Genomic DNA, 17,040 nt, shown 5'->3' with positions numbered 1-17,040 from the left:
TTTACTGATGTACCCAAGTAGGAGAGATTTCTGGGCCATGCCTGTGAGTGGGAGGGCAGTGGGTCATTCTCCGAAGAGATCATAGTAGAGCTAGAGGAATGGGCTATGGTGGTCTTTTGGTCGTTTTTGGTAAGTAACTTTCCATCAACTTTGCAAGTCCACTTCCCGGTGGGGATACATGTGGGGTAAGATACCAGGGTGCGCAGCAGTTGGTGTAGGCTGCGCTGGACGGGCAGCCCGGTCCGCTGAGCAAGTGGAGCTATGGCCTTAGATTCTGGTTTCGTGATGACTAAGCTGACCCGGTTAGCAGGCTGCCGATTTCTTTGTCCCTGCACACTTTATGCTTGATGAAATGCTTAGGCAAATGGAATAGGCAACCGCTAGGAGGTACCCGAGCTGTGCGTCGGCCGCCAGGGCGCGCAGAAATGGCTAACTGTGTGTGTGTGTGGGGGGGAGGTCCCTCCGCTGAGCGGGTCCGGGGGTGGGTGGCGCTTTTCTGATGCCAGGGTTGCGATCATCTTGCGGGTGGAGCGAGAAGGACGTCTAAGAACAGACAGCCCTGTAAGCTTAAAGGTAGAAGAGGCGAAAGGCACTGTCACGTCCTAGGTGTGCGTGCTCGGGCCCCGGCTGCCCGAACAGATGCAGCGGCGTCTCTCCCTGCAGGGCGGCGGCCAGGCGGAGGACCCCGGTGTGCACGCACCTCCTCGGGCGCGCGCGGCGGGCCCCACCAGCCTCGGGGAGGGAGTGTGCGCGCGCGCTCACGGGGTCGCCTCCGGGATCGGCTAATGGGGGTGGGGGCCTGGGGAGGAACGCGTCCCCGCCGGCCTCTCCGCGCCTCCCTGCGGGTTGCTCACCAGCCCTCAGAGAGAGACGAGGGTGGCGGCAGCGGGGTGACAGCCCCAGCGCGCGGGCTACGTGCGGCAGGCTCGGGGTATTGGCCGGTGTCTGCCGCCCTCAGGGGTATATATGCAGGGGCTGGTATTTTTATTGCTTGCCTCCATCCCCAGGGAACAAGGGCGGGAGAGGGGCGCGCGCTCCAGCCGAGCGTCGCGGATCGGAACGGGTCGAAGGAGGCAGTTTTGCGAGTGGGGGAGGCGGGGGAAACCTTGATTTCCACCAATCCCCGGGCGTTTGCCTGCGAAGTCCGGGGCGCAGCGGAAGGCTGCGGCGCGCCGCAGATTAACTGATGAGAGCGAGTTCTTTTCTTCGCCGGGAGGGGTGGGGAGCGCGGGTCCCCGAGGCCGAGGCGGAGAAGCCCGGCGCAGGGTAACGGTCCCGGGCCGCCGTGGAAATTTCCAAGGACGCGGCGCGGGGCGCGCGTCTGGGGGTGCCTGGCGGCGCCGCGGCGCGAGAGGCGGGGAGAGCGGCGGAGGGCGCAGGAGCGCCTCTCGGAGGGGACGCCGCGGCCAGATGTCTGGGAGGGCGCTGAGCCTGTGCCCGGACCCGCGCCGCGGGCGGCCGTGATGCCGCAGAGCCGGCGGGAGCCACTCGCCGCCGCCGCCGCGCTCCGCGCTCTCGGAGGTCCCGGCGCCCGCCTCCTGCAGGGGAAGCGACCCTGGCCATAGCTCGTGACTTGCTCTCCGGCCACTTCCCCTTGAAAGAAAGCCTTGGAAAAGTTGCATTAAAAAAGAAAAATCCTTGCGCTGACCTTTGGGGCCCTAGGGGCCGAAGAAGCGTGCGCGCGAGTGGAAGCAAGAAAGCGAAAGGTGCGTGTGCATGGGGGGCAGGCGCGGGGGCACCCTCCGCTGCCACTTGGCCCTGGCGCTGTGCTGAGGCCCCGGCCCTCGCCCCCCGGACCCCGGGGCTGAGATGAACGCCTGCGGGCGGGCCCGGAGACACACGTCCAGAGGGGCCATGGCAGTCCTGGCGTGGACGCTCCCGCGGATCCGGCTGCCGGTGGGAGCCAGCGCGCTCTGCGTCGTGGTCCTCTGTTGGCTCTACATCTTCCCAGTGTACCGGCTGCCCAACGAGAAGGAGATCGTGCAGGGGGTGTTGCAACAGGGCACGGCGTGGAGGAGGAACCAGACGGCGGCCAGAGTCTTCAGGTACTTCTCCCCTCGCGGCTTCTCCCCATCGCGTCCTTTACTCGCGGTGCCTGGAGGACAGGGTCACCGGCGAGGACCGCCTCGCGGAGGCGTCCCTCTCCTCCCGTCCTTCTTGTCCTACTCTTTCCGTGTCATTTCCGAACGGAGACTTCAGGCAGGTGCCTTCTCCATCCCTTACCCCGAGACGCGGGCAGACAGCTGCTTTGCCCGTGTGAAGCCTGTATATATTTCTTCCCAAGCTTGAATTGCATTCGGAGGTTTGCGGATAACCGGTGGGAAGGAGAACCCAGGCCAACCTTGACCCTTGGGCTCTGCAGACCTTTGAAGCTGTAGAGAACTAGAAGCAGGTGAGAGGTGTCTTCCTGAGCTTAGGTGAATGATTGGTAACGTGACTCACTAATGAGGGAGTGATGGGCAAGTCCTGGGCGGTGAGAACAGGGAAACCCAGCCAGGATCCCTCTGCTTTGTGCAAAGTGTCCCGAACAGACCCAGGGCGCTTACTGATGCCCTCCTGAGATCCGACTCCTGTGTGATTTTTATTGAAGTCTCAACAACTCTCTGGTAACAGCCATTCTTAGACTCCTGTCTTCTACCCACAAACCCAGTCTCCAGAAAGAGGACTTACTTCCCCAAGGTCATGTACCTTTGAAATGTGGGATTTTCCTTCCATAAAGCTCTAAAGTTCCCGGGTCTTTTGCTCGGCTTAGACTGTGGCTGCCTTCTGGAGGATGGGAGATGTACTTTAGGAAATGACTTGAAATCAGAAAGCGAAACAAAAACCTGAAACCAGGTTGGAGATCTGAACTCTGAGGATGCCTCAGAGGTTGTAGTTTGCCTTCCTGTCTGGGAATTGCAGTTTACGTGTCTAAAAATATGTTCTTGGCAGTAGGGGTTGTGTAGTTCGGTTCAAAGGAAGGCAGGAGCAGCTTCCCCTTCCTCTTCACTTCTCTGGACATGAGGAAGGGACACCCCAGTGCCACCATCACTGCCAGGTGCCCCTCTCACCTGCAGTGCCTGGATGAAGATGCCGTTTAGTTGGCTTTTCCTGAGAGTGCAGTGGGCTGGGGTGGGGAGGGCTCTCCTTTGCTCTGCATCAGAGCTTTCCAAGCAGTGTCTGGGCCGCCGAGGGGCAACGTAAACATTTTTCTTAACTGTAGTTACAAATGTTCAGAAACACCTTTGCATTAAAAACAAAAAACTTTTGAAGTACATGGTTTCCTTTCTCCTGTCAAACCTGCTCCTGGAAAGAAGGTCGGAGAGATAATAGCCAGCTCTTGAAGGGGAAGACCACTGAATTCTTTACACTGGGAGGGAAGACTTTCCTTCTCTCTCTTCTTAGAACTCTGCTATCATTAAGGTTAAAAATAACCATATTCCCCTTAAAAGTACATAAGGACTAATTCTCTCTCGCCTTCGTGGTATTGATTGTTGGACTCAAAAGCACCCAGAAGACATTAGCATCCAGTAATAAATAATCCTCTCCCCTAAAGACAGAAAGCACTTTCATTTCAAGTAACGTAAGGAAATGAATTAAGAACTTCCCATTGGGTTGCAATGAAAGAGTCCATTTTTTTTTTTTGTATAGGAGTCGGAATAATGAAGTTCTGTTTGAGAAGAGATTCCTTTTGGAGGACATAATCAAGTGGAAAATGTCTTGTATTTTGAGAAACACAGGCTGATGGTTTCTGAGACACATTTACCCCTTGCTGTCTATAGCCTGGGGTAATCTTCAGTGGCTTTCGCTGTCATTTGGTCTGAATGTCCGTGTGCAGAATTACTTATTGAAAGCCATACATTGTAAAAAGTGCCTAAATATATATCCCTCAAAATTAGCATCTATGAAACTGTGTAAGAGGCACCGTTGCTCATTGAAAAGAGTTTGGGCTTGGAAGTAGAATCCTGCAGCTTTAGGCTGACTGTGCCATGACTAGATAAGCAGCAGAGTATCTCTGGCAAGTTAGTCCAGCTCTTTGAGTCTTTGTTTCCTTATTTATAAACAGGGATAATATCGTCTGCCATGCAGGGTTGGTATAAGGTCTAAATAAAAAACTGATGCCAAGTGTCTGGCACATTTACCCAGTTATGGTGTTATAAATTATAATGTTCTGTAGATGTTACACTTTAAGTAAGGACAGCCGGCCAGCCCATCGGAATTTGGAGCATTTTACCTGCCACATTTGCAGAGAAACATTAGTGGTCCATATTCTGCCTATCTTTCCTCTCCCCGCCACCCCCTTTACTCAGAAGCTAATAAGAAGGGACGGGGAATTTTAAAAGACAGTAAAATATCAAGGTGTGTTAAGTGAAAATTTTTTAGTCTGCATGTTTAATAAAATGCACTGTTTTTTAAATATCTGGATTGTTTGTATGTGGATAGTAGTGTATGTTTGTCAAATGTTAGACAGCTCAGCCAGAAGCATTTGTTATGTTAAGGAGTTACAAATTTGGCAAACAGGTATCTGTGCTTCCCAGTCTGGAATATTTTCTGCACAAATACAAATGTATGTGTACAAATGTACAGTATAGGCTTGTGTGTGGGATATAGGCCCGTTTACTTGTAAACCATGGAATGGTGCCATGAATACGTCCATATATACATACATACATAAGTTAATAATTACAGTCAATCAATCGACCAGTGTTTAACGAGTAACATCTCTGCACCAGCTGTGAGTTAGGCCCTGGGGTTATAACCATGCACAGGATGGACAGATAGCTCTGTGACACCTAGTGGGTGACTGGCAAAAACAACCAAGTAAAGAAATGGGATGATTTAAATGCTGTGAGGACAAAAAAGAGTGTTGTATGATGTGCAGAAGCACCAGAATTTCAGATTCCATTTTGCTCTCTGTGCTTCCATTTATTTTTGTGATTTTTCTTCTCCTAGCTCAGAACTGGTTAAGTACTGACTTCTCAGAGGGAAGTCATGACACATCACCTAGGAGAAGGCAGCAAGCATGGAACAAAACTGCAAGAGTTTTGAACTAAACAGGAAACTTTCCTGATATCCACATGGCAATAGAAAGATAAAGAAGTCGGTTGACTCTGTCACAGAAACTTAAGAAAGTTTGCACGTAACTCTCGTTGTGTCTGACTGAATAGTCAAGTAGTGTGGGGAATTACCAAACCCAAATGGCATTTGTTTCTTTTTTCATCTGCCGTGCAGGGTTGGCATTTCATTTGCTTTTCAGAAATAAACTTCAGCTCAAAATTTATGTGCAAGGCTTTATTCATGGACCTGACATGCTAATAACATAACAATAACAACAAAACCTGCAAATTATTAGGTACTTATCAGCATAGCCTTATGCTAAGTGCTTTAATGTGATGTCTCATTTAATCTTCCTAAGAACCTTGTATGAATGGATGCATTATTATCCACATTTATAAGGATGAGCATGCCCAGACCCTGCTATCCATGGGTTTGCTGCAATCCCACGGGCTAGGCATCTGTGTATACAGCTAGCTAACCAACTGGCCGTCAAAGAGGCGACAGAGCAGAGTGAAAAATTTTCAGATTTGGGAACTGTCAGAACATGGTTGAAATTCTGGCTATATCCCTTCCTACATGTGTGATGACTGATAAATTCAGTTCTCAGAGCTTCCGTACCCCCATTTATGAAATGGGGTTTGTAATAATTTCTTACAAGCGTGTAGTGAAACTTACGTGATAGCATACAGAAAGCACCTAGAATGATGTTTGCTATGTACATGGTTATTATGACTATAGAAATACAGGCAAAGGGCTGGGGAGGTCTGCAGAACAGGGCATTTAATTTTACCAGAAGGAGGGAAATCAGAGGGGGCCGTGTTTGTACTAAGCCTTGAAGGATGGTAAGGTGGGGTGGCCGTAAGAGGTGAGGGCAGAAGGATGTTCCCGACAGAGAGAACAGTACCTGGGCCAAGCCGGGAAGTGCGCGATTGCCCGGTGTGCTTCCTGAACAGGAAGTTGTTAACGCACCCATGGAGAACAGAGCAGAAAAGGAGGCGGGCGAGGATAGGTGGAAGCCAGGTCGCAGTCTCTGAACGGGCTTGTGGTGCGGCTCACGAGAAGGGAACAAATCCCAAGCACGCAAGGGCACTGGCTGCGTGTCAGCTGCTGGCCCAGATGGCACATCCCTGTTCCTGGTGGATTTGGGGAGAGGCGCTGCCGCACCAAGGTGCTTTGAGAATCTGTGTACTCACTGGGTGGTAACCTTTACTCTAAGCAGTCGTATTCTTCTTGCCTTTCCCAAATTCTCAGCGAAACACTACTCTGAACATTTCAGTGTTGTGTGGCTTCTCTTCTGTCCCTGTTTTTGAAATCTATGGACACTGGCAGCTCCAGGGATTTCTGGGCCCTGAGGGCAGCAGAAGGGCCCTGGGGACGGGAGGGATGAGAAGTAGGAGCGGCTGTCTGTGTTCATTGGGTGTAAGTGTATGTTGGGGATTTGTGGAATTCACCTTAAAAAGTAGCTTAGGAAAAAGGTGGCTTAATATGTTTGGCACTTAAGAAAATAAGCTTTAGTTATGTTGTGCATTTAGGAAAGTGAAAAAATGTTGTTAGTAATAACCACAAATAGCAGAGATAAATCACAAACATTGACTGGACACATAAAGTGTTATTATCTGTTACCTTGTGTTCCAGTAGCTGCTTTATAAAGTGTGTATTCTTATGTTCTTTGTTTTACAGATGCAGAAATGTGACTCAGAGAGATCCATAAACAACATGGTAGGGTTGGGTTTCCAACCCAGAGCTATTTGATTCTAAGCTTTATGCTTGTTCCCTGTTAATTTTGGATAAGGGAGGCACTGCTGCCTATACCTCTTGTCATCTGGCCATGATTACTTCTCTAATATCATCTTTCGTCGGTGTCCCTCTTTATGCTGCAGTAGTATCGATAAGAGTTACAGTTCCTGAAATGAGCCAGGCTGTGTTGGTTGTGCTTGGGTAATTCCCTCTATCTGGAGTGCCTTCCCTTCAAGGGCAACCCCGCCCTTCATCTGGCCAGTTCTTACTTATCTCTTGATAGAACTTAATCATGCTTAGGAGCAAAGGTTCTGAAGTTAGCTCTGCTCAAATCCTGATCCACCGTTCGCTGTGCTCTTGAGCACGTCAGCCTTCCTTGTCCATTTCCTCATCTGGCTTCTTGTAGGATTGCTGTGCGTTTAGAATAGGTAATACATTGAAAATGGCTCAGAACTGTTTCTGGCATATGTTTGGTATTTAATCCATATTAGCTTTCCTCAAGGCAGCTTCCCTTACTCCTTCCTGCCTCTCTAGGCTGTTAGAAGCACCTCATCTCTGTTTTTTAAAAAATACCTTGTGCATATTATTGCATTTCTTTCAGTTTCCAAAAATATTTGCTACAATATGTCTACCACTATTAACCATAGAAGCTGCTGGAACATAGAACAGTGAACTTAACAAAATTCTTACTTTCTTGAAATGTATGGGCTAATGAAGGGAAACATACACAGATAAATGTACCCATACCTGGTAGTGACAGGTGCATTTTCCATGCTAGATTAAAAGTACCAGGTTGTCTGCCTTTTTTGCTGACTCATTCATATTTATATTCCCCGAGCTGAGCACAGTCCCTAGCACAGCAGTCTTCGTTGAGTTACTGCCTGAATGAATACTTTAGAAATGTGTGGGACCAGATGAGGGGATCATAGGAGTAAATGACATTCTCTCTATTCTCGAAGAGTTCCTGCTCGAGGGCAGGGTTTCCCAGTCTCAGGGCTGCTCACGTTCTGAGCTGTGTAATTCTTTGTGGAGGGGGCTGTCCTGCACACTGTAGAATGTTTACCAGCATCCACGGCCTCTCTCCACTAAGTGAGACAGCCCACTATGTCTCCAGACTTAGCAGGATGTCTCCTGGGGGGAAAAATTGCCCCCGGTTAAGAGTCACTGCTTTAGAAAAGCAAAACCAACGTGGTTGACAGGATTTTTAAAACCCAGAAAATATCATGTAATTAAGAGCTACATTTGGAAACTATGAACTTATATATAAATTCTTTGAGTACTAGCAGAGGAGTGAATATATTTTGATAGATGGCCAGGTCTTGATTAGGGAAGGGTAGGGAGGGGGGAAGACTTTGGGAAATTTACTATAAGCAGCTGTCTCTATTGAAAGCTGTGTGGGAGCTGGCAAGGGCTCTCATCAGAATCTCCCTTAGACCCTGGCAAGAGGAGCTCTTTCATGCTCCGCGTTCTGTGTTCTGGCGGACCCACTCTGCTCCTCCCCTGGGTTCACCCCTTCTCAATGGTGCCAAGTCTTCGTAGACCCTGGAATTCCTGGCTCAGATGAGCAAGCCCACCTCCACAGGCTGCCTGCCTGCAGGGGACATTCCCCAGCCCTCATCTGGAGAGTGGCCTGCCCCATTAAGGGGTGACCAAGGAGCAGCTCTTTGCAGGATGGGGACACTGTGGAAGGAACTTGGACATGGGCCTGGGTGGGTTCCCGTGTACACGTGGCCTGGGGACTCTTCCTGTGATAACACGTCCCGGTCCCAAACTTCAAATTTGAGAAGCCTGAATTTGAATCTGGCATTCCAGGTTGTTCTTCAGGCATGTTTGTCCAGGGAAAGGGACGGGACGATAGAACCCAAATGAAGGTGTATTAGTCTTCATTTTGGAGAGGAGTATTTGGGGAGCTAGTCGAACCAGTTGAATAGCTGTGTTAGTGTAGCTCACGGCCAGTTGGTGTGTTGGCAAAGTTGTGGTAGGAAGCTGGAGCTGATATATTGAAATAAGAATATGCAGATTAAAGAGAAAAAGAATATGCAGATTACGACCTTCTGAATGAGGAGGCCCAAGCTGCCCTGCAAGGCGGCAGGGAGCTCCTTCAGCATCTGAGCTTCCACTTTGGGGAGTGCAAATTGAAGAAGCAGTTTCAGGACACCCACATATAGGAGTTGGAGTCACAAGATTTATTACTCATTACTTATAGATCCCAGAATCGAGGGGTGCAGTGAGCTGGGGAAAGGGCAGTTCCCCATCCCAGGTCGTGAGTGAGCAGGAGATGGAGAACAGGGTAGCGTGTCCAGATGTTGGGGGTGAGGCCACTAACTTCTCAGCACCTTAAGTCTAAGTGGTTGTTTTGAAATGTGCCTTGGGAAGAATAAAGTGGGAAGTGATGGTGGGCATCCTAAACTCAAATCCCTATCTAAATGTCCAGTCTCTGGGTGTGAGCCGGATTATACTGTAAAATGTGTAGGTTGCAACTCAAGAGAAATAAAAGTTGTTTTTCTTGTTACGGTTGTGAATGGAAGTTATGCTGACTCTGTATCATTAAAGCGATCCTTTGTGATGGAGTTGATAGATCTCTAGAAAAATACAGTGCTTTCAGCATTTCATTCTGTTTTGGCTCCATTGGGAGCTGTGTGACCTTGGGCAAGTTGCTTTACCCCTCTGTTGCTTTGTTTTGTCAACTGAAAAATGATATACTGTGCCAACCCACTTCATGGGCTTATGCTGCTCATTAAGTGAGGTAATTAGTGTAGAATCCATAGCCATCCTCATGTGGCTTGAGATGACAGGATGCTTGTTCCCATCTAAGAAGGGTCCAGACTTCGGGGCCGCAGAGAATCAGGTTTTGATTCTGGTTCTGTCGTTTATTAACCTTGTGACCTTGAAAAATTTACTTGGCCATCCAGAGCCTTAGCTGTGGGTGGCAGTACTTAGCCTCAGAGGATTAGGTGCTGAATAATTGCTAATTATTAAGCCATAATGATGAGAAAAGCTGCTTCCTGGGATACATGCTGTGCCTGTTTCTTGTACCTTCAGTCATGGAATATATGCCGGTGAAATGTGACCTTGTGACACCCTTTTTTCCATAGCGTTAGGGCTAAGGATGCTGTAAAGTGGCCAGCAGATTTTTAAGGAAGAGAGCAGAAGAGCCCGGCCACAAATCACCTATTTGTTCATCCACATTTACTCAGTGCCTATTGCTTCACAGGTAGGCACTGGGATACAGTGATGAAAGTAAGACATGGTCCTGATTGGGCAAAACTTACAGTCTAGCTAGTGTCATTGGTGAAGTCAGTGAGAACTCTAGTAATAGATTTCTTTAGGATGTTCCAAGGATTATAATTTGTTTCAGATGATTATACTGAGTTTTGAAGCGACTATTCTCTCCCTTTCTGGGACTGTCTTCTGGCTGTGGCACTGCATGAGGGGGAAGCAGCCCAGACCATACGAGCTGTGTCACTCCCTTAATTAGGTGCCAGGAGGAAGCTGAAATGAATTCACAGCGACACTTTCTCCATCATTCAGGGCTTAAGAAACAGTGTACAACCAGAGATTTCCAAGTGACTGTAATGAGAAAGGGCTTTTTTTGTTTTGGACAAATTGCTTGTTTTAATCATTGATAGAACAAATATTCTTTCATGTCCCCCATGCTTACCTAAAAATTTATAATGTTTATTATTTGTCTGGTTTTGGAAGTAATAGATACTTGCTGTAGAAATGTTTGAAATGTAATAAAAAGGAGAAAAAAAAAACACTGATAATTCTATCCCTCAGAAATACTCATTGTGAACACTGTTTCTTTTGGGCAAAGTTGTTCACATATGTATGCATTACTAAATTGTGTGTATTTTGTATATTTAGTTTTATGTCCTCTTTTATTCACTCAATGATCCTTTTTTTAAAACATTTCCCATGTAATTAATTAATCTTTAACTTTGAAGCTTGTGATAAAATAGCTTTATGATTTTCATCTTGGAGAAAAATTATTAACTGTGAGTTTGTTTTTTTTTAATGTTACCATATTGGAACAAATTACTTTCTACAAAAGGATCCTTAAAAAGAAGATCAAAATTTGACACAGGTTTTGTTCTTTAAATATTTCTTCATATAAATTTGGCATATAGTGAGCAGGAGAAATCAAAAGCCTCCTTAAAGAATTCTGCTTTCTCAAAGTTGGCATTTCAGTAAGAGCAGCACGATTTTCCTTTGTAGAAGTGACTAGAGACAAACATTGCCCATATTTTGGTATATATTGCTCCAGACCATTCAATGTTTCTGTGTGTGTGTGTATAAAATGAAAATATGAGTTTGACAGTGTATTCTGAATATCTTTTGAGTATCAGTGTTCAACATTATCCCTTTTTAGGGGCTGTGAGATTTTCCTGGGTTAGGATAGTTAATGTATTCAACTAATCCGCTGTTATTGGATGTTCATGTTATTGTAATTTCTCACCTTTATAAATAATGCTGTGATGAACATCTTTGTGTTTATGTCTTAAACATTAATCTGTTTATTTTCATAGTATAAATCTCTCAAAGTAGTTTCTTCACAGGTTTCTTTTCCCCCTACCATCAGTTCTTATAACTGGTTTCCTTGTTGTTCATAGAAAATCTTGACTTTAGGTAAGGGCAGGCTTGAGGTTTCTTCCATTTCAGTTTGGATAGTGATTGTATAAATATGAAACATACAATTGTCAATATTAAATGAAGAGATTCTCCTCAGGAAATTTCCAGGAGGCCAAAGCAGTTTGGGAAAGATTCCCATACAACTGCGCATGCACAGTGGCGGCCTCCCTCGCTAAGCAACGTGGAGACCTCGCTAAGAGGAATTTGTTTAGCGCCCTGGAGTGTGTACCTTTATTTTATCTGCCATGGTTATCCTCTCCATGTACAGCACAGTTGATAACTAGCTTGGTGTTTCATTTACGTTTAAAAAGAAATGCCTTTATGGACCCACTTGCATCATTTTTCTAGGACCTCAGCAATTTCAAAGACCAATTTTAAAAAGGAAAATGAACTGTCACTTATGATAAATACAGATTTCAAGGAAAAACATCTTAAGTAAACAGTTCTGTTTTATAACTGTTATTTTAAAGTCATTTTCCTGTTTTGTAAAATTAAGAGCCTTGGGCTAGAAATCTGGAGCAGACCATATGTACCTGTGTGGAGGGTGAGGGTGCAACAAAAAGGCACAAGGAGCCCATGATGATATTTTGTTGGGTGGGGTTTTTGGAGGTTGGGTGCTGGTGATTGGGTGACACTGTCCTGTATCATCTCTACCTTCTCCCTTACACCCATTTGAAGCAGCTGTGGACACCATTGGTTGGGTGCTTTCGGGTCAGAAATCGAGTCTTGGTTCTACTTCTCTGTCTCCACTCCCTCAACATAGTCTTGTTAAATGTCTAATTAAATATTAGCTGTGTGAATGAAAACATTAGATTGTCTGAAAGGCTTGTAGACATCACCTGAATACCTTTCAGGGGTAGTTCCATTTATTGCCTCATACGAAGATTCCATGTATAAACATTCACTACCAATTCATTTTCTTCACTCCTTTGCTCATTCCTCTGTTCAGCAAATCCTGTTCAGTGCCTTCTGTGCGGCTGGCTCATTGCTAGGGAATGAGAATAAAGTAGTTGGCCCAGAGGTCATGTTCATTCGCCCCAGGGCATTAGCACCGGGCATACTTTTTAAAAAGAACAGTGATATTCTCCAAAAAAGTCACTCAACTCCTTTTTATGGAGGAAAAACAAGCCCCGTTGAAGTTCACTCGCAGACTTTAGCTGTGTCTGTGTTTGGTACAGACCCGAGAGGGCCAAGTCCCTCCTCTGGTCCACTCTGGTCTGGCCTGCATTGTGATGGTGAGGCCAGAGGCCGGTGTGCAGTTCTGTGGTGTATCTTTTGATTCTGATGACCCTGTGCAACATGGGAAATGTGAGAGAGGAAGGGCCCTTTAAAACTTTGCTCTAAGATATTAGAGTCCGTGGGGGAAAAGCAAAACTCAGTGACTGATAGAATAAGAGACTGAGCGGCAGGCTGGCTTGGGTGGGGATTGTTCACTCTGTAAGTAACTCATCTCCACCCAACCAGCACTCCTGCGCTATGGAGAAAAGGACAGGGCGCTTGAGGGGGGAGGGGCGGGGCGGGCGGGAAATAGGAGGCTGTGGATTGAGGAGTCTCAATTTGGGGTAAAAGCACAAAGGCTTTTTATTTTTTTCTAATAACTACAACAACTGTGCCATGTAGAATGTACCTCTGACCCTGACTCTCCACCCCACTTAGCGGGCTCCGGTGGGTCTCGGACCATCTTGGCCAGATTTTATCAATTTTCATCCACGTTGATTATTGGGACAGTCGTATTCTGGCATTTAGCTCAGTTTTGCTTATTTTAAAGCACAGTGAAAACTCCTGTAGCTACCATCCCTGCCTGCTCGGCTGCCCCTGACCCTCCAGGAGCTTGGAGCTTGGAGCGGCAGCGTGAAGAGCATTTTCTGCCAAGAGCTGCGCTCCGCCCCCCCTGGGAGCTGCTTTCTTCTCATTGGCAGGGGGTATATGAATATTCATAGATCTGTCTCTGTTGGTGAGTGTGGCTTCTCGCTTGAACCCTGACAAGCTGACCCGTCTTCTGAGAGCAAACTGCCCTAGTTCCTTGGCGTGGTGGGCAGCCTTCTACGTGGAACACGAATTGGTAAAAAATGCTCTGTCCACAGGCAGCCCCCCATCCTTGCCACACCAAAGGGTTTTGTTCACGGCCACCTACTCTCTGCCCCACCATATTTTTTTCTATTTCTGTTGCTCCTTTCTAGGGTTGACCTTAAATACTTACTTTACCAGCAAAAAAAGGATTTATTCAAGAATAGCAGAGAATTGCAACTTGGGACAAGGAAGCCACATAGGCTAGTCCAAACAAACCAAGACGAGGACCTTTATTTTATGGAGAAGGAGGAAGTTGGGAGGGGCTGTTTTGAACTAAAGTCCATTGGGGAAAAGCAAGAGTTCAGGGCCGTGCCGGTCCTTCCGGATTCCGTTGCTGGGGTGGTGAATTCCTTGCAGGAGGGGCAATGTCCGTGTTTCCCCGTGGGGCCCTGTGATTGGTGATTCAGTCTTCGAGTCGGGGGTCTTTGATTGACAGTCCTTGCTCCTGGAGTGGTATGGCCTGATGACAGCCCCCCTTTCCGTCCCCTCTGCTGGGTCTTAGTGAGGTTTCTCTGTATTAACTTTCACACCGATAGCTCCAGGCCAGTGCAGTGAACAAGCGCTGTGAACTGTTGCCCTTGATTGCACACCCTCTCGGTCTCTACAGGTGGTTCGTTTGGAACCTGCCCTGCCCCTCCTTCCTCCCTGGTGGCCGCGACGGAAAGCACTCGTCTCCCCTGTCCGGGGCATGGAGAGGCAGTAGCCTCCCTGGCACGGGCGTTCCCAAGGCTGCTTGTAGTTCGGGGCCTTTCCAAGGAGAAAGCAGCTGAGTGGTGGCAGGGCTGTTTCTCTTGCTCTGGTGTCCCTTAGACACCCTGTAGAGAGGGGGCGGGCTCCGACTGCTGGCGGCTTTCTGAACTTGCAGGATGGGGTACTTGGCACATGCTGCTCTCAGTTTTGGCCTGTGACCATAATTTCCAAGTAAAAGGAATAGATCTCCTATTTCGTTATACCTGTCTCCAGAGTAAGTTTTTGTACCATTACAAAAACCTTTCTCATTTCCTTTTTCTTCCTGTTCAGGAAGCTTGGGGGCAGACAGACAAGTATGCTGGCTAAGCAGACGCTAGCTGGGGAGCTCCCCCTGCAGCCAGGCCTTCCAGTCCTCATGAGATGCTCTCTTTTCATCAGGAAAGAGAAGAATTTCCTCTCCTCCACGGGCTCCTCTCGCTCCCAATTTTACTTTTATGTTGACCAGGATTGAGGAGTGGTTCTGGTCATTTGGATGGATTCAAATCAATGCCCCCACAAACTCCGGGGGCGGGCCATATATCCATCCACTGGCTCTCTCAGCTCAATGAGAAGCAGCTGTGCCTCCAGCTTGTCAACCATGTTTCCGACATGCAATCGCACTGGTCATCCAGTTACAAAAAGAAAGAACCGGTAAAGAAGTCAGACGATTGCTCTTAGTGAATCAGATTTCAAGATTTATAACTTATAAGCAGTCCCCCAAATTCTCTTTGGACTTTTAAAATAGAGATACACTCTGGAGAATTAAGTTGCTATTTAATTGACGTGTCGGTCACCAATCACATTGGTGCAAGCACAATGCGAGATGCTTTCGTGTGTGGTGCTCCATCAGGAAATCTAACCCTAGATTTTAATATCAGCTCCATTTTTCAGAAAATAATTGATGTTATTTTTAATAGTATAGTTGTTAGTTATTTTGTGTCTGCCATATGCCAGGCAGTATTTTAAGCACTTCACACAGCATTATCACTTAGCGTTAACAAATACTCTATGAGGGAGACATTATTATCCTTATTTTACAAAGATTCAGGCTGTGAGTAATGATTTCCCTAAGGCCATTTAGATTGTAGGCGGTGCTGAGAGGTAGCATTTAATGAATGCTTACTGTGTGTCAGGCCCTCTTAAATACTTCATGTATGTTAACATCATCATAATAGCCCTCTAAGATAGTCCTCCCCCCACCCACCGAAACCACACAAATTATTTTATGTTTCTGTGGAACAGAAGTCTAATGTGGGTCTCAGTGGGTTAAAATCCAAGTGTCAGCAGGCTGCGTTCCTTTCCAGAGGCTCCACAGGAAGATCCATTCCCTTCCTTGTCCAGGTTGTTGGCAGAATTCATTTCCTTGTGGCGCTTTGAGGGACATTGCTATTTCCCTGCTGGCTTCCAGCTGAAGGTTGTCCACAGCTTCTAGACAACACCCTCATTCCTCGGCTCATGCTTCCCTTCCTCCTTGAAAGTCCCCACAAGCAGGCTGGGAGTTTTGGTCCTGTTTTTTTTAGAGCATTTTTTGGTTCATAGCAAAATTAAGAGGAAGCTACAGAGATTTCCCATGTACCTTTTGCCCCTGCATGTACATAACATGCCCATTATCAACATTCCCCTACCCGCAGAGAGGGACATTTGTTACAATTGAGGGACCTACATTGACACATCATTGTCACCCAGAGTCCATAGTTTACCTTAGGACTCATTCTTGTTTTTGTACATTCTTTAAGTTTGACCAAATGTATAGTGATGTGGATTCATCATTGCAGGATCACGCAGAGCAGTTACACTGCCCCAGGAATCCTCTGTGTCCCGCGTGTTCATCCCTCCCCCCAGCCCAACCCCTAGCAACCACTGAGCTTTTTATTGTCTCCATAGTTTTGCCTTTCCCAGAATGTCACATAGTTGGAATCCTACAACAGGTAACCTTCTTCATATTGGCTTCTTTCACTTCATAATAATGCATTTATGTTTCCTCCATGTCGTTTCATGGCTTGATGGCTCATTGCATTTTAGCACTCCATAATAGTCCACTGTCTCGCCGTACCACCGTTTGTTTATCCTTTACCTGCTGAAGGACATCTTGTTTGCTTCAGAGTTTTGCCAGTTAGGGATAACGCTGCTCTAAACAGGTGTGTGCAGGTTTTTGTGTGGGTGTATTTCCAGCTCCTTTGACTAAATACCCAGGGAAATGATTGCTGGATTTTATGGTAAGAATATGTTTAATTTTGTAAGAAACCACCAAAGTGTCTTCCAAAGCCGTATCATTCTGCGCTCTCACCAGCACTGAGTGCGAGTTCCTGTTGCTCGGCAGTCCTCCCAAGCATTTGGTGATGTCAGCCTTCCAGATTCTGGCCATTCTGAGAAGTGTGTATTGTAACGTTGTTTTAATTTGCATTTTTCCTGATGACGTATGATGTGGAGCATCTTTTCATATGCTTATATGCCATCAGGTGAAGTGTCTGTTAAGGCCTTTGGCCCATGTTAAAAAAAATTGAGATATAATTGACACATAACATTACATTAAATTTAGGTGTACAATGATTTGATATTGGTGTGTATTACAGAAGGATCATCACAACAACCTCTAGTTAACATCCATCACCACACAGTTACAAAAGTTTTTTTACTTGTAATGAAAGCTTTTAAGACTTACTCTCTTAGCAACTTGTAAATATACAATATAGTATTATTAACTGTAGTCACCACGCTGATACTGTGTCTCTAGGACTGACTCAATTTTATAACTGGAAGTTTGTACCTTTTGACCCCCTCCACCTTTTTCACCCAACCCCCACCTCCCACCTCTGGCAATCATCAGCCTATTCT

The 17,040-nt window shown here is 46.6% G+C and overlaps 1 protein-coding gene across 3 annotated transcripts in view; it reads left to right on the top strand.

The window, feature by feature from the left end:
- The first annotated feature begins 849 nt into the window (after nt 1-849).
- Nucleotides 850-17,040, top strand: part of ST8SIA1 (ST8 alpha-N-acetyl-neuraminide alpha-2,8-sialyltransferase 1) — a 119,151-nt gene continuing 102,960 nt past the window's right edge. The window contains exon 1 of one of the 3 annotated variants that reach the window (XM_036889312.2): nt 850-2,045. In XM_036889312.2, coding sequence (XP_036745207.1) covers nt 1,810-2,045 — 236 coding nt within the window. In that variant the 5' untranslated portion in view covers nt 850-1,809. The other 2 variants (XM_036889313.2, XM_036889314.2) reach the window with 2 other exon arrangements.

The sequence above is a fragment of the Manis pentadactyla genome, chromosome 14 (assembly GCF_030020395.1).
Source record: "Manis pentadactyla isolate mManPen7 chromosome 14, mManPen7.hap1, whole genome shotgun sequence".
Lineage (NCBI taxonomy): Eukaryota > Metazoa > Chordata > Mammalia > Pholidota > Manidae > Manis > Manis pentadactyla.
This window is presented reverse-complemented; position numbering and strand designations above follow the sequence as displayed.